Genomic DNA, 17,634 nt, shown 5'->3' with positions numbered 1-17,634 from the left:
GTGAATATTACTTAAATACTCAAAAATATGTCCCATAATTCTTAATTCGCTGACATAACATGTATGGGACATATTTTTGAGATGTTATGTGCACCCATATTTTTACACTTGACTGCGTAAGTACAGTCTGAGGGCCTACCGCGAACCACGTTCGACGTGTTGCCTCTCTGTCGCACCTGTAAATTCGTACGTAAGTGTGACAGGGAGGCAATACTTCGAACGTGGTTCGCGGTAGGCCCTCTGGCTGGCAACGTGGCTGTTTTGGATGATGGCTGGTCTTCATTTCCGGTTATGTTGGTGGATGTGGTTGGTGGTGTTGGTAGTGTGTGTACGTACACACTATCAATAGTCAGAAATGGAGAGACATCGCAAGAGAAAGTTTGAAGTCCACCAACATAACCGGAAATGAAGACCAGCCGTCAACCAAAGTAAAAAAAAACCTATGTAATCAAAAAGTAAGAAAATTGACATGGTTTTAGTAATATCGATTTTTCTTTGTTCGGGAGTCTAGGGACACAAAATCAGTATTCTAAAAGTTGATTCACCCTGACAAGAGTGCACGACCGATAAGAAGAAGAAATAGGTACTCGAACTCGTGTACACGGGGACTTCGAGTTTTAAAAAGTCGAATACCGCCGGTAAGCAAGCAAGTAGCAAAAACAAAATGAGCATCGCGGATCGATCGCAGTTGACGCTACGGGTGTCGGGCCCCGCCCACTATTCGCACGAGAAGTGACGATTGGCCGAGCGGCCACACGCACACATGCATAGCCACGGCGGTTTGAAAATATGGGGGACTTTAAGGATTCTAAATATACTTGGATCGAACGTTGTAGTTAGGTATAAATTGTCTAAATACCTGCGTATAGGAATTTTAAGGAAGAGTTCTGATTTTGTAATGTTTCCGACGTAAGGTATCCAAATACGCGCTTATAGAAATTTTAATGAAAGTTTTGATTTTGTAATATGTTTGATTTTTGTATAATTAGTTACTACGTGAGTACAGGTACTTGAGGAAAACTGGGTACTGGTGAGAATTCCCCACACTTAGGGTCTCCCGGCGAACGTCGGCGTCTCGTCTAGTCAACTCTATCTATGGCTGCTGCTCGACGCAACGTTGACGCAACGGCGCAGCGACGCCATTTTCCATAGCGCTAACTGTGCCGACGCTCAAAAGACGCTAGTGTGGGGTAGCCCTTATAACTTCATGTACTATGTGTAGGACGTAGGTTATCAGGAGGATAAAGAAATAACGAAATGATCGAACGTGATGTACTACGTAGGTACCTACAACCAATACGTAAGTGATGATGTAGATCAGTCTACATAGGAATCAAAACTAAGTAAAGAAAGCTTAGAATAGTCACTAAAGACCCTTCGTAATGCGGAAATACAAACTCTATACTAAGTACACAGATGTACGAATGATTTGTTAGAACCACAAAGAATCAGTAAAATTACAGAAATATAAACCGTTTGGTAACTGAATAATATCTTAACAAGCGTTGCAGATTTCTTGGCAGAACTGCCACCGAAGAGAAACGCTAGAATCAAACAAAAATAAACCCTTTGTCAGTGGACGAAGTGCGTGACCAGTTGCAGATAAGGTTGGTGTTGTAATGCGCACGCAACTGCGCGCGATGCTCACGCGCCGATGCCTCTCCATATTCAAATTATCTGAGCTGTCGATCAGCGAGTGCGTTATGGCGGTCGGTTTGCGCACAGTATACAGTGTACCGAATGTAAACCGTCAGTCAGAGTTTATTTATTAAAAAATTATGATTTACCTACGCAAATGTCATCTGAACCTACGTAAGGTATCATGAACCTGTAAAACAATCGTAAATTTCTTTGGCACCACCCCGGGGGCTAGAAGAGACCAGTCTTTAGTGATAATTATAACACCGTCAGTTGTTTCCTGTACCTACTATTAATCTGAGTCTAGTATTGCTTTTTTATATCGAGGTTTTAAAGAGCAAGTGCTCTTTCATTCGTGTAACTTGTATACGACTATTACATCAGGGAAGGAATTCAAGGATTCATTCGTTCAATCCGCATTGGGCTAGCGTCCTGGGGGCAACAGTCGAAACCCTCTTGTGAAAGGAGCCATGTGCCCAGCATTGGGTTGCGTAAAGAGTTAGAAGAGATCACTCTTCAGTGATAAGACTGCCAGTTGCTTGTTTATACTTATCTGAGTCTAGTATTGTTCTAATATTGAGGTTTGTTAGAGTTATGATGGTGTAAACCTATCAAATGTGGAGTCGTATGTACCATATATGCGACATGAAACAGTAGAAAATAAACAAAATGGAACTAAACCATTTTGATACAAAATTGTTACCATGCATTTTATGTTACAAATGTGACAGTTACGAAGAAATTGGCGTCCTCATTAATTTTCTACTATTTTATGTCGCACTGCAATAAGCAGTGTAATTATTTTGAGCTTATCATACTGTTCTTACTGTAGCGACTGTTGCCTCGTGTAAAATTAGATGTACGTATTACGATTGTGCGCTTTTGTTTGCGCCCGCGCATCTGCCCGATCGAGCCGGAGTTGGATTTCGTTTTTTCTAAGTGTTAACGGTAGCGGATTGGGCAACAATGGCCGTTACACCCGTTTCGATTTCGGGTGAATGGAGAAATAATAACTAGAATTACATCGAGGATTACAATTGTTGGCTGGCGAGTTAAAATTTTGTAGATTGAACTGGGAACTGGTTATGGTTAGGATATGAAGAAACGAAAAGAAAGTGGAAGATACTTGAATGCGAATCTGAATACTTACAGAAGCTAGGTTTGTTGAAGGACTTGAAGGTAAAGAGTTTACCCAAGGCGATATAGCTTTTTATCGGTGACGCGATCTGTTCAACAATATTCTTCTTTCCACACAGGGGAAACGAGTCCTGGAACTTCTACGCCAGGTATAACCTAACCGTAAGCTATTTTTATTAGACCTCACCGAAGCTATGTTTGTTGAAGCTAAAGGTATGCCCAAGTCGCCATTACTTTTTTTCGGCAACGCGATTTGATCGACGACATTTTCCTTTCCTCGCAACTGGGGATAAGATTGCTGGAGCTTCTGCGCCAGGTCTATAACCAAACTAACTGACGAAAGAAAGTGGAATATACTTGAATGTGAATCTGAATACTTACCGAAGCTAGGTTTGTTGAAGCTGAAGTTTCCCCAAGCCGCTACAGCTTTTTTTCGGCGACTTCCTGGAACTTCTACGCCAACTCTTACCTAAGCTAACCATAAGCTACTTTTATTAGACCTCACCGAAGCTGAGTTTGTTGAAGCTAAAGAGTTTGCCCAAGCCACCATTGCTTTTTTTCGGCGACGCGATTTGTCCGACGACATTTTCCTTTACTCGCAACTCCCCAGTTGAAGGAAGGAAACTCCCCAGTTCCCCAGGAAGGGAAGTTCCAGGTATCTTTATCACCATAAGACTCCTGGAACTTCTGCGCCAGATGTATAACCAAACTTACTAACGAAAGAAAGTGGAATATACTTGAATGTGAATCTGAATACTTACCGAAGCTAGGTTTATTGAAGCTGAAGAGTTTGCCCAAGTCGACACAGCTTTTTTTCGGCGACGCGATCTGTTCGACTACGTTCTCCTTCCCTCGCAACTCGGGATGCGACTCTTGGAACTTCTGCGCGAGATCTGTGGCGGTACGATCTGAGAACAAAAAATAAAAATGTAAGTTTTTGGCACAAATTTCATTCTTGGTACAAGCTTTTATCGCTGACTGTAATTTTCTTTCCTCATGCGCTATACTCATCAAGACAATTCTAAACAACCCAAAACACAATTAGTTTGCGTTGTTTTATCACAGATTTCCCATGGCTACCTCCTGTATCCATCTACATGTCATCATAATGTTGCATTGTCGTCCGATTGACATATGTATGCATAATTTCGGCTCGATCGGCAATCGGGAAGTGGGTCGAATTTTGCTTCCAAGATTTGATCCACACTAACTAACTAACAGGGCAAGTTAAAAAACCGGGCAAGTGCGAGTCGAACTCGCGCACGAAGGGTTCCGTACCATAAAGCAAAAAAAAAAACGGAAAAAAATGCAAAAAGAAAACGGTCACCCATCCAAGTACTGACCACGCCCGACGTTGCTTAAATTTGGTCAAAAATCACGTTTGCTGTATGGGAGCCCCACTTAAATCTTTATTTTATTCTGTTTTTAGTATTTGTTGTTATAGCGGCAACAGAAATACATCATCTGTGAAAATTTCAACTGTCTAGCTATCACGGTTCGTGAATGAGATACAGCCTGGTGACAGACAGACGGACAGACGGACAGACGGACGGACGGACGGACGGACGGACAGCGAAGTCTTAGTAATAGGGTCCCGTTTTACCCTTTGGGTACGGAACCCTAATAAAAGCTCGTAATAAAAGGATGAGTTGAACATTAATTTGTCTACTTCTGACACCTCCCGATTGAAGAATTGCTTAAAATTTGTATTTTCATATCTCTTTAAATCTAAGGAAATCATCGAGTCCATAGCACAAATAAAAGAAGACTATTTGCAAAACTTCATTCTATTGTTATATCTTTGTACTTGTAGCGACGGGACGAAATCGCGGAGTGAGCCACGGCTGATTTGATGTAATGTAAAGAATGAAGCCAAACGGAGCACTGAACATACATTCGCAATAAAAAACTTTTACTTACAATTAATAACATTGTCTTTGTTCTACTACCGAGAAACTCCCAACAACTTCGGAATCCCTCTAACTTACCAAACTTGTTTCTTAATTGTTATCCGAAGAAAAACTTACAAACTCGATATAAACGCCAAAATTTAATATTTCCTAAAACAGTGGAGGCAAAACCGCGCCTCCCCAACATAAAGAACTGTAAAATCCATGCAATTTGTACCTACTTACCCTCTGCTCTTAGCGTGTAGGTATATAGGCACTTATCGATTTAAAGCAAACACGAAACCGTATTTCAAAAAGTCAAGTTTGAGCTCGCCAAGCGACAGTGGTCTGTTCTGGTTTATCTTAGGGTCCGTTTTTGGTTGTTGGCGAGCGTGGCATGTAGGTTTTCTCGGCACGGTGTCGTGTAAAAATGCCGTCTTGTCGCAGCCCGCCGCCCCACCAGCGACATTTTTTAGGAGGGAGGGGGCCACCCGCGTCCGCTCCAGTCATTTCGTTGTCATCCAGGGACTTTTTGCGCGAACGCGCGGCGTCGACAATACCGTTCAGTATTTTTATTCTTTCCGAGAAAATAAAAAAAAATAGAGAAAATGATGAACAATGCCGCCCTTCGCCGAGATTACCGCCATCAGAAAATGAATGCTTTGTTAGATACGTCCGGAATGTTTTCAGTTGTTACATTAGTCTTGTCGTGTATCCATTAGACGATGGGTTTAGCTAGGCATGAAAAGTTCTCGGATACGATTGTCCCGTTTCAATCCTGGGATGGCGCTTTTCGGGGTTTTGTTGTTGAAAAAAAAGAAATACGGCCGTTTTTGTTATTCTCGGGGAATTCTGATGAAAATTCGCTGGTATTTTATGTTAGAAAATAAGAATAAGAGATAACAAAAGTAGTAAATAGGGCAATGTTGATATAAAAACAGTTTATTTATAATACATACGAATTTATGTAAGCAACTCAATTTCTTTCAGTACCTAAACAAATAGTAGGTCTCCTTTAAACTGTAATGATCTTTATTTGCATGGGCAAAGTTTTCCTGCCAAGTATGGTAATCCTAATAGGGGATAATATTACCTGCAAGCTTAGTAAGCAATAAACAAGCGATAATGTACACACGACGACTTGTCGTATGTTGTTGATCATTTGCTTGAAAATCGTTACTTAGGTCAGCAATGCTATTTGAGTCTTCATACCTTCTCATCACGCATACCATATTTTACACGCTTCTTTGTAGCCTCGAATAATAACTCGTTAATAGACAAGATACTCGTACAAGAGATCACATTATTACATACCGGGTGTGGCCTGTAACACGAGCAAATAATTAAAACATAGATTGTAACTCCTCAAACGGTGACGCTTTTGTTGAACAACTTTTAAAAATTATGATGTATTTAGACTCCCTATTTTTTCATACAAAATAAATATTATCTTCAATGGACGCCATCGCCGCGCCATATCAATTATCATTGTGATTGACGTTGCTTGTGACGCCTTAAACATAACAAAATTCGTAATAAGGACTGTATCGTTTATTATAAATACAACTTTACTTAGCCGTTTTTTCTGGTATTATATATCTGGTATAAAAATTACACATATAGTTTAATTAGTGCTTTAATAATAAGTAACATTTCGTCCTGGGAGATCACGTAAAGCATATGGTTTGGACAATATTTACCCAATCCTCCCGAGTAACTACAACGATTTTGGACAAATACTACAAGAAAATTTACGGTTTGCGAACAAGACGAGATATTACACAAAAAAAATCGTCCTATGTAAACAGCAATTACATATGATTCGTAAAGCGAAACATCTGGGCATAGTCTAATCATGTCTTTTAGTTGGAAAAAGTTTTGGATCTGTGCTTGGTGGCCTTTTAGAGAATATGGCATGTTACTTACGACAACCCCGACTTTGGTATACAATATAACCATCATGGAGCGTTTCTATCGACCTGTTCTAGCCATGGTTCAACGCCATGAATGTCCGTTAGGCTTTGGATTTCGGTAGATTCTTTTAGCTGTTTCCCTCATTTCGCTGGCGTCAGAAATTGACGGGAATCCAAAATGTTGCATAAAAAGTCGTTTTCATGTAAAGATAAAAATTCACCACATTTATTCTGTGGATGTTCAATTGAGCAATCATGAAAAGGACACCTAGATGGCATACTTTGGCAGCATATTAACCGTTTGTTTCTTTAAATCGTACCAAGGAATCGGTGAAATAGTCTCAAAGTAAGCTCGATAGGCTTGTCCAAATTACATTTGCTAGACGGTATTAAAATCATCATAAAGTCCCTAAAATAAAATAAATGTAAAACCTTCTTATATCAGATATGGCTTAAAAATACCCCCAGATTATACCTTAAGAACATAGTAATACAAAATAATACACACGTCAACAGTTAGACCAGGTTTTATCTGTATTTATAATAAACGATACAGTCCTTACATACATTGCGTTTTAGAAAAAACATTAAAGTGTATTAAAAATCAAACCACAAGTTATTTTTAAAAGTCGCTGAGTAAATGTTGGTCAGTATGAGGAGTACAGCCTACAGTTTAATTTTTTGCTCATATTACAGGGCACACCCGGTATAATAAGTACGCATCAAAAAACAACTTCGCCTTTCTTCTTGCACTGAAGGAAATCCAAATCTATATTTAACCTACTTAAAACACGACTCAAAGAAAAACAAACCATCATTCATATTTATTCAACCCGGTTCTTAATCAGATCCGATTATCAAGATGCGGAGGTATCGCGATGAATAATTGAATAATGAATAATTTTTCTGTAATGAGGTTGGCGACGGGACAACGCGACCCGATCTAGATAAAGGGTTATACTATACCGCGACGACACGAAAGCGTTTTCCGATAACGCGGGCCGATCACGGGATGGGTGAAATGTCACGCTACGTTCATTTTGGATCGTTTTGCGATTAAAATTTGGGCTTCGGAATGCTACGATATGGGGATGTTTTTATAAAGCAGGAAGATGAGGTGAAACTGATGAGGGACTTATGACAGTTGCGCCTAGCGACGCCGTAAGAAATCGCTTTTTGTATGAAAAAACAGTACATATGAATTAATGTCGTGACATTAATTATGTGTATAAAACGCGAGTTTAAAGTGTTATAAAAATTTCATTTTCATTTAACTTCATTTGAAGAAATCAATACTCTAACTAAGCTGACTTTAATAATATAATTATTCCAAAACTAAGTAAATTCCTACTTGAAAACCAGTGCTTATACCTCCAAAAATATCTTAAATGTTCGTAGTTGCCATGGCTTAAAACAGTCTAGAACAAAAATATCACTTAATAAAACGCGTATCCTCAAAAGCCTCAAAAACACAGGTGTAGCGCGTCTTTTTATCCCTTTATCCAACATGATATGATTGGCGGCGACAACCTTTGCGGCTGCCGAATTGTATGGCGATGTATGGCTTGTGTGGGTGTCGTCTTACCGGAGCTTTGATTTACACGCGGCCTTTGGTTCGTCAAAGTGCCGCCTCCCTTTGATGCTGCCGCTTTAGGGTTTGGGCAGAGCTAGATGTGGTCTAAGTCTGGAATTAAGTACCTACAGTCAGTATCAAAAGTAGCATATCAGACTAATGCGTCAAAAATATCTACCATTACCTGATATGTAGCTTAACAAAAAAGATCGATGAGTGAGAAACTGTCGACTTCTCGCTTACGACTTTACGAATGAGATATTGTCCACCGGTTGGTTTAAGGTTTGGCAAATAAATTACCTCTAAATGTTAGCATTTATTAAAGAAACATATTAAAATGTTTTTAATTCCTAAATAAACTATTCTGTAGCCACAACTACAGTAAATTAATATAACAAACTGAACTGCCGGTAAGTTTACAACAATATTTGTTCTCAACTAGCGCCAGTGAAATGGAAAGCAAAAGCGGATTTTAAAATGAAAGTAACACGCGCTAATGGGTTTACCGTAAAATGTACAGTTTATATTTTAATAGTGAAGCAGCAGTGCGAATTATTAGTATTATTACACTAGCAATGTTAGACTTTGGTGTAGACATTACTCTCCATATAAATGCACCCCACCGTAGGGGATGATTTCCATGCATTCTACCTTTATCTACCAAATATGTACGTTAAGAACTATTACGTATCAAAAGAGGAACCCGAAATTCATCGTCTTTTTGACACTAGATGCAAACATGTCGAGCCACATTTCACTAAATATTAATAAAACGCCAGTGACCCATTTTTAATGTCTATCCTAAATGTATTTTATTCACTGTTTTCTTGTCTTGCTGTAAACTTCATATGAACGCTGAACAGGGCTTAATTCTATAGAATATTTCGTTACCTACACCGAGAAAATTGATAACCAATAATTAGAACAATCACTAAAGGTACGATTGAATCGAACAAAGGCGTCCTTACAAAGGTAAGGAAATAGCAGTTTTGGGGAGCTATATTAGCCAACCACATTGAGTAGGTATAACTATCGTAACTACATTTGAGATCCCATTTATTTGCTACCTTATTGCGGAATGACAAGGTTGGTTTTTGAATGAGTATTCGAATGCAGTTATGGTAGTTATGCAGGACGGCGGTGTTAAAAACGGATGTGTCAATAATTAACTGCCGATCGGTGCTCGGCGCCCGCGGGCTTCGCGGGGCGCTCGGTACAGTACTGCCTACTGGACCGTGAATTATGAGATTCAGTACATATATAAGTAGAATTATGTTCTATTGTTCTTTTCTAGGTTTTCGATATTAGGTACCATTATTTACTGTGTTTCTGCGTACCTACGTCGAACTCCACATCTCTTAGTAATTACTTTCTATGTGCAGTATCTGTGACTTGATCAATGATTATAAAAACACTGCAATTCGCACAAGACAACTTCTACTGTCTTATGCGTTTGCTTTTTTAAACAGTATTGTGAGTTATACAAAATGAAGCGCTGGTGGCCTAGCGGTGAGAGCGTGCGACTTGCAATCGGGAGGTCGCGGGTTCAAACCCCGGCTCGTACCAATGAGTTTTTCGGAACTTATGTACGAAATATCATTTGATATTTACCAGTCGCTTTTCGGTGAAGGAAAACATCGTGAGGAAACCGGACTAATCCCAATAAGGCCTAGTTTACCCTCTGGGTTGGAAGGTCAGATGGCAGTCGCTTTCGTAAAAACTAGTGCCTACGTCAAATCATGGGATTAGTTGTCAAGCGGACCCCAGGTTCTCATGAGCCGTGGCGAAATGCCGGGATAACGCGCGGAAGAAGATTGTGAGTTATACAAAACAACAAATAAAAATGCACCTATCTAGTCTGTGCGGAAAGAGACACAGACTATTAACTTTATAGGTTCCCTGAAGTTACCTAGATCTATTCTAACAACGAAGACTACCATCAGAAGAGCGAGCTTGAGCGATGATGTTGACTAACTGATACTTGAAAAAGGGGCTATATACAGTGTGGAAAGATAAGTCGGGCCCTGGAGGGAAACTTCCTTAAATCCTTAAGCTGGCTCATTTTACTTAAAGGGGACATTCCTTTATTTTTAAAAAGAAACAAAACTGCATTCAAAGATTTTTCTTTTTTTCTTCAAGTTTGCTTGTCTAAAAAAATACTTAATATTAGATTTTATGGATATTTTGTACGACAGAGGAGTGTAAGACCTTATGTTTCTTGAAGAAATGTTATCATTAACATTAACTGTATTGGCTAGTGTAATAAAATTGCGAGTGTTTATTTTTTGGAATTTTTAGTCGGTTCGAGTCCCGGGCGAGGCAAGCGAGTTTTAGAAAATCTTTGAACGCAGTTTTGTTTCTTTTTAAAAATAAAGGAATGTCTCCTTGAAGTAAAGTGAGCCAGCTTGAGGATTTAAGGTAGCTTCCCTCCAGAGCCCGACTTATCTTTCCACACTGTATACGAGTCGGATATTAATCGATTCACAAAACAGATGCAGGCAAGGCAAGCGAGTTTTAGAAAATCTTTGAACGCAGTTTTGTTTCTTTTTAAAAATAAAGGAATGTCTCCTTGAAGTAAAGTAAGCCAGCTTGAGGATTTAAGGTAGCTTCCCTCCAGAGCCCGACTTATGTTTCCACACTGTATACGAGTCGGAAATTAATCGATTCACAAAACAGATGCACTATCTCACGGAGGGTCTATCGCTCCAGGCGGAATCCTAAAAAATAACGAACGCGCATTGTACTGGGACAAAAGAGTTCCCGTGTACTGTTTTCGCTCTCCGTAACATTGGGGTGAAAAATATTACACCCCCGGGGCAGCCGATGCACATGCGTTTGTGGTACAATAGGCTTCGTAATCGACTGGCCATGTAGGGCTTTATGTATTGGCTTTGTGATATACTGTCGGTTCGAGGGAAGAGATAGTTTAGGGCTAGTGAAGGGATGAATTTTGTTTGAGAAAATGTTGGTTTTTAGTGGTTTCGTTGATGACGGTTTCCCATTGTTGCCGTTCTGTTTTTAGGTAGGTACGTTAAGAACCAATTAATTAATCATCGTTAGTCATTAATATGAAAGCTTTTAAATGAATATTTCATGAATCGCTGTGTAATAATAATAAGAAATAAATCAGCACCAATCGGTCCGAATCGAACTTCATGATACGTCAAATATTACAACTAGATAAGATATGGATTAGATATGTCAGTGTAAAAAGTGACGTTTCTTCAAACAAAAACCTCACTTTTGACACTTACAAATCTAATCCATATCATATCTATAGTCGTAATATTTGACGACACATGAGACGACGCGTCAAAAAATAACTACCATTCTCTAATAGCATTACAATAAGAAAGACGAGTATAGGTATCTCTAGAATCTAGATGTAGAACATTTAGATGGTGGCATATACTTATTTGTAGATATGTATTTGGAAAACTTTTTGTGCTCACTGTAAATATAAGCTATACTAAGTCCTATACCATCTAAAGATGGCGTACGTCCCAAAATATAAATTGATAATTTCTATTTTCATAAGCACATTGACGTTACATACACATTTGTATGTCTGACCTATTTATTCGCCATTCAATTAGCATTGGAACTAAATTCACCGATATGTACATGCATTAGTGAAACTATTGTTTAGTAAACCGTGTTGATAAATAGCCGTGGGCTTGCAGAAAATGTATTCTGCTTCACTAATATACAATGAATTATTTCTATTTTAAAAGTTTAACAAAGGCGAAGAATAACCGTTAGTTAAGGCGAGGTTTCAAGCAATAATCGAATGAATTTTAATAAGGCTAATAACTAACATGATTTTTTTATGACGAATCAGAAACTTCGGCCGGACAGTATCGAAAATACAGTTTCGGCGCGGCCGAATGCTTCGGCAGTTTATTCTCTGAAACCGAACCTTAGGCCGAAACAGGATTTTTATGCCAAAACCTAGCTGGTGAAGCTGAAACCGAAACTTTCGTCGGACACTAAACACTATATGACAGTATTGAGTCAAGAGTATATAGAGCATTGACATATTTCTAAGGACGGGCCTTATATGGGCACTAAGAATGGTGTTAGTTCAGCGGTGTCACTTACGAATTCGAGTCAAAAGCCAATCGTGCAGTCTAACACAACTAGTTGCGACTATCGCGCGCGTGCCGTGATGAGAACTCAAACGCGTTGTGGCGTTTGACTCTTCTACACAATGGGCCTTCTAACTGGCCCACTAAGGACCAGCGTTTGGAGAGGGTAGTGGTGTCGGATGGCTTATGGCGCGGCAGAATGGCGATGGAGTGGCCACGGCCCTCGGCCCGTGATCATCCCGTAGTGCGTGCTCTCTACCATCGCATCCCCATCTCGCTGGTCAAGCGCTGGGCCATGGTGCTGAGGAGCCATAACCATCTCACGGCTTTCTCGCTGGTCAAATGCTGGGCCATCGTGTAGAGGAGCCATAAGACTGCACGCTTGGCTCGAATTCGTGTGCGTGACACCGTTTTAGTGCCGTCTTTAAATATATATTTCAATGATGATAGAGTCAAGATTTGCACTGACAAAAATGGAAGCATGTAGGCTTCAAGAGTTTCGGGATATTTTACTCTTGATAATTTGTTCTCTCATAGCTTCAATGGCATCTGAGGGTCACAGTTAAGCGTTAGTATGTATAAATTATTCCTATCTACCCTCACTATACCTACTGTTGATGTGGAGGCCCCTCGCAATTTACTTATTAATCCACGCCTGCAGCTATTATTCATAAGCAACTTGTTATGACAAGCTTAATGTACATTATGCTGGGGACGTAGGAACTCTTCAGATCATGGCTTGCTGAACAGATATACACAGGCCAATTCGAGTTTACCGGCCCAATTCGAACTTTAAGATACGTCAGTTAATGGATCTAGAAACGATATGGATTCGATGTGTCAGTGTCAAATGTGACGTTTCTTCAAACAAATACGTCACTTATGACACTGACACATCTAATCCATATCGTTTCTAGATCCATTAACTGACGTATCTTAAAGTTTGGATCGGGCAGTTTAGTTATTCGATCAGTTAGATAGGTAAAGTGAGGACCAGAAGTAGCTAGGGTTCTAAGTGACAAAAAAAGGTCGAACCTTTTTTTTCTTTATTAAAGCATGAAACTTGGCACAGTTGTTCCTTATATCAAAACAAGCCGATTTCGATCGGTAGCCCGAAGGAGCCTCCCCTCTGGGGCCCGAGAGGGGGGGGTCAAAGTACCGCTCCGCCCGGCTTCATTCTTAAAATTCTAACAGGCCCCGTTTAGCTAATAGGTCATATTTGGTATCAATTTCGGATAAATCAATAACGTAGAATTCATTTCTGGTATAAAAAATTAGCAATTTGTAGAAAAAAAAAAAACTCATAGTATCTAATTTTTCAAGTGTAATTTTTGTTTCTTATTTATTGTCAAAATTAAACTGCCTGGTTTTTCTACATTAAAAAAATATGATGATAAAGCCTATTTAATGCAGATTTTAAAAACATAACTTTTACATACCTTTATTTAGAGGAAATCGCATAAAAAAAACTTTTTCTCAAAAATGGACGGCAAAGTCGAGTTTGCCGTCTAAAAAATAGGTCGCGAAGCGCGGAGTTTATGGTCAGTCAAAAATTAAAAAGTTAAAAACATTGCAGTCTCGATTTTAGGACTGCAATGTTGCATACAAATTCCATTATTTGTCGAGTTCCAAACTTTTTAAAAGTTGAAATGGCCATATTAAATGAAGGCACAGGCCCATTAAACAGCCAAACAGATGATTAGTACCGCGACTATTTAGCTGTCTCAAATAGGTTGGCGTATTTTCGGCAGAAAAATACACTTCTATTTTTTTATTAAAAAAAATAAAAGGCGGCAAGGGCTTTGTTCTGTGAAAATATATACGTAAGAATGTTGCTTTTGTAAAATATTTCTATGATATTTATATTTCGTGCACCATTTTTGAGAAAAGCACTATATATGACTCGGCTGGAAGGCTACTTGCTGGCTTCGGATTCAATTAAACGGACTCCCAAGGTCGTCCGTTTAAAACGAATCCTCAGCCTGCAAGTAGCTACTTCCGAGCCTCGACAATAATGTACTATTATCGTCTCGCGCCGGTGAATATCTTTTTACTGACATCGGCATCGATATAGACAACATCCGAAGTACACACTCTGGAGACCGATTAAAAGTATTGTTTATTGTTGTAGATCCTATTATAAAGATAGAAAAGCGTACAAATATTTTTTTATGTGTCGTTCAGTGAAAAAAGGGACCTTGGAACAAATTATCACAGAGCCTCGCGTTTGTATAGAAGCATACTCGTATTTAGTTAGTGCCAACCACTCCATGGACTCCATGGTCGCTGTTCTCAATATGGGATATTACTGCAATGTTCTGCCGCCAGAGTGCAGCACTACCGACTCTAGTAAATTCATAGACTAACTTATACATGTAGATGTAGTGTAGGGACGCCCGGTCAGAAGCAGGCGGGCTGTCGATCGCTTGTCGCGTTCATTCAGCCCAGTTCCCTGGAGTTGGAGCTTCAGGTTACTGTCCCGGCGGCATTCCCACACTATTCTCCTCAAATCTTCTTGTTTTCCTGCAGAATAAAAGGACATCTTTGAGTTCGACGTCCTTTAGTTCGTTTTCTTTTAGTGTGTCTCTACCGAATGTATTATATCGCGGTGCCGCGTACATAGTACATTCTGCTAGTAAGTGTAAGCTAGTCTCCTCCTTACCACAATGTGGATACTGGTGGATATAATGGTGAACGTCTCTACTAATTTCCATTATCTTGAGGTGTCTGTTGAGAGTATTGTGACCTGTAATGATACCTGTCAATAGTCTCAGACTGCTCTTACCTAGTTTCAGAAGATACCTGGTTCTCCTGTGGTCTATACCTTTGATCATCATCTTCGACTGTCTGCATCCAGTCTCTTCTTCCCATTCTCTCTGTGCTTCCATCTCTTTTACCTTCTCTATGACTCCCTTCGTGACATCCGCTGACATAGGCAGAGCCGGTTCCGGACCTATGTATTCCGTCTCCGCCCTTATCCTCGCCAGCTCGTCAGCTTTCTCGTTTCCCGTTACTCCCTGGTGTCCTGGAACCCATGCCACCGTGACACTTCTTTGCTTGCCTATCAAGTTGAGCTCCTCTCGACATTCTCTCACGAGAGAGGAGGTAACTGATATTTTCTTTAGTGCCTTTAGTGCTGCCTGGCTGTCTGTGTATATTACGACAGCGCCCTCTTGTTTTACGCTCTTCTTGATTATGCTTGCGCAGCGCGTTATAGCACATACCTCGGCTTGGAACACGCTAGCATATCTACCCAGTGGTACTGATTCTCTCCCAGTTTGAGGATCACTATGCCCGCTCCTGCTAGTTTCATCGAGCTTCTTCTTGAGCCATCCGTGAAGCAGATGGTCGTCGGGTGTCCGACTTCCACCTTCCAGTTATCTCTGTCTCCTATGTGTATTCTATATTTCTTGTCAAATATCTCCTGCCTCTTTATAAGGTCATTATTGGCCATCAACATTTCAAGTTTTGATAGTGCCTCTCTTTGTATCAGCGCGTGTCTCTTGTCTACGCAGCTTCCTCTCCATTCGTTGCATGCTTTCATTCTGTACCACTGTTCGGTGGCTCTTTTCTCTACCTCAATCCAGAGTGGCTTCAAGCCTAGCATTACCTCCATTGCGTGTGTCGGGGTCATTCTCATAGCCCCCGTCATCATGAGGCACGCTAATCTCTGGACTTTGGTTAGGTGGTCTCTTTGGTTTTCTTTAATATGTGCTCTATACCACCATGTCACGGCTCCATATAGCACCCTGGGTAGTATTATCGCCTTGTAGATCCAGTAGATCATTCCTGGCTTCAGTCCCCAGTTCTTTCCTATTGCCCTTTTGCATTGGAACAGTGTTCTTATAGCTTTAGCCGTCTGCTCCTTGATGTAAGTTTTGTACCTGAGTTTACTGTCTAAAGTAACGCCCAGATATTTCAACTCCTCCACCATGTCTAGTTCTATACCTTGTATCTTTTATTTTATTCTTCTATTAGTGAATAGCACCAGCTTTTTTTTCGATGGATTGAGATCCAACCCTCTCTCTCTACACCATCTCAGTACCTGTCTGAGACTTCTTATCATTATATCTCTTATCGCAGTGACAACCATTCCTCTCTCTAACAGCACTCCATCATCAGAGTAAGCCTGCATGTACATGCCTCCTCTGTTGAGCTCTTTTACCGTTGAGTTTAGAAGTGGGCACCACATCAGGGGGGACAGGCATCCCCCTTGTGGGATGAACCCTCTTCTTGGACTAATCGTCTTTGTTACTCCTCCCAGCTCCGCCGTAATGGATCTACCTTTTAGCATTTTCCCTATCCATTGCGCTATTGCCGGTCAGATGCCCTCACTCTTCAGACTTTCCTCCACGGCCTCGAAGGTTGCTGTGTCAAAAGCCCCCTCAACGCTCAGTCTGTCTTCTTGGGAATGGAAGCAAAAAGCAAATGACTGTTTCCAAACTGTGCCTACTGTGGCCAGAATATGATTGAAACTGACATATATACTTACAGTTTACTTCTTATTCATTGAGAACAGCGACCATGGAGTCCTTGGAGTGGTTGGCACTAATTAAATACGAGTATGCTTCTATACAAACGCGAGGCTCTGTGATAATTTTTTCCTAGGTCCCTTTTTTCACTGAACGACACATAAATAATAATATATGTACGCTTTTCTATCTTTATAATAGGATCTACAACAATAAACAATACATTTAATCGGTCTCCAGAGTGTGTACTTCGGATGTCGGTAAAAAGATATTCACCGGCGCGAGACGGTATAAGTTTTTTTATGCAATTTTCTTTGAATAAAGGTAAATAAAAGTTATGTTTTTAAAATCTGCATTAAATAGGCTTTATTGTCATATTTTTTGTATGTAGAAAAACCAGGCAGTTTAATTTTGACACCAAATAAAACATAAAAATTACACTTGAAAAATTAGATTATATTTAATTTTTTTTTATTTTGTTCGACAAATTGCAATTTTTTAATAACAGAAATGAATTCTACGTTATTGATTTATCCGAAATTGATACCAAATATGACCTATTAGCTAAACGGGGCCTGTTAGATTTTTTAGAATGAAGCCGGGCGGAGCGGTTCTTTGACCCCCCCTCCCTGGCCCCAGAGGGAGGGGTCCTTCGGGCTACGGATCTAAATCGGCTTATTTTGATATAAGGAACTGCTGTGCCAAGTTTCATGCTTTAATCAAACAAAAAAAGGTTGTTGCACTTAACATCCTCACTAAAGGGGGCTAATGAAAATTGTAGTTATTATATTGAATTACATACAAAAATCGTGAAAGTTTAAATCATTGTTCTGATCATTGAATTGACAGGCAATACCTGCAATAATATGTTACTCTTCAAAGGCCGCAAAAATATGTGACACGCTCTTATGGTTCTACAAATAA

At 39.9% G+C, this 17,634-nt stretch overlaps 1 protein-coding gene across 1 annotated transcript in view; it reads right to left on the bottom strand.

Moving 5' to 3' along the window:
• LOC134674800 (Fanconi anemia group J protein homolog) overlaps positions 1 to 17,634 on the bottom strand; it is a 117,085-nt gene that overhangs the window by 42,892 nt on the left and 56,559 nt on the right. Inside the window, exon 3 of the mRNA XM_063532940.1 lies at positions 3,537 to 3,683. Coding sequence (XP_063389010.1) covers positions 3,537 to 3,683 — 147 coding nt within the window. The remainder of the gene's footprint in view (positions 1 to 3,536; positions 3,684 to 17,634) is intronic.

This window comes from Cydia fagiglandana, chromosome 20, assembly GCF_963556715.1.
Source record: "Cydia fagiglandana chromosome 20, ilCydFagi1.1, whole genome shotgun sequence".
NCBI classification, from domain to species: Eukaryota; Metazoa; Arthropoda; class Insecta; order Lepidoptera; family Tortricidae; genus Cydia; species Cydia fagiglandana.
The sequence above is the reverse complement of the archived record's forward strand: the minus strand, read 5'-3'. Positions and strand labels throughout refer to the sequence as shown.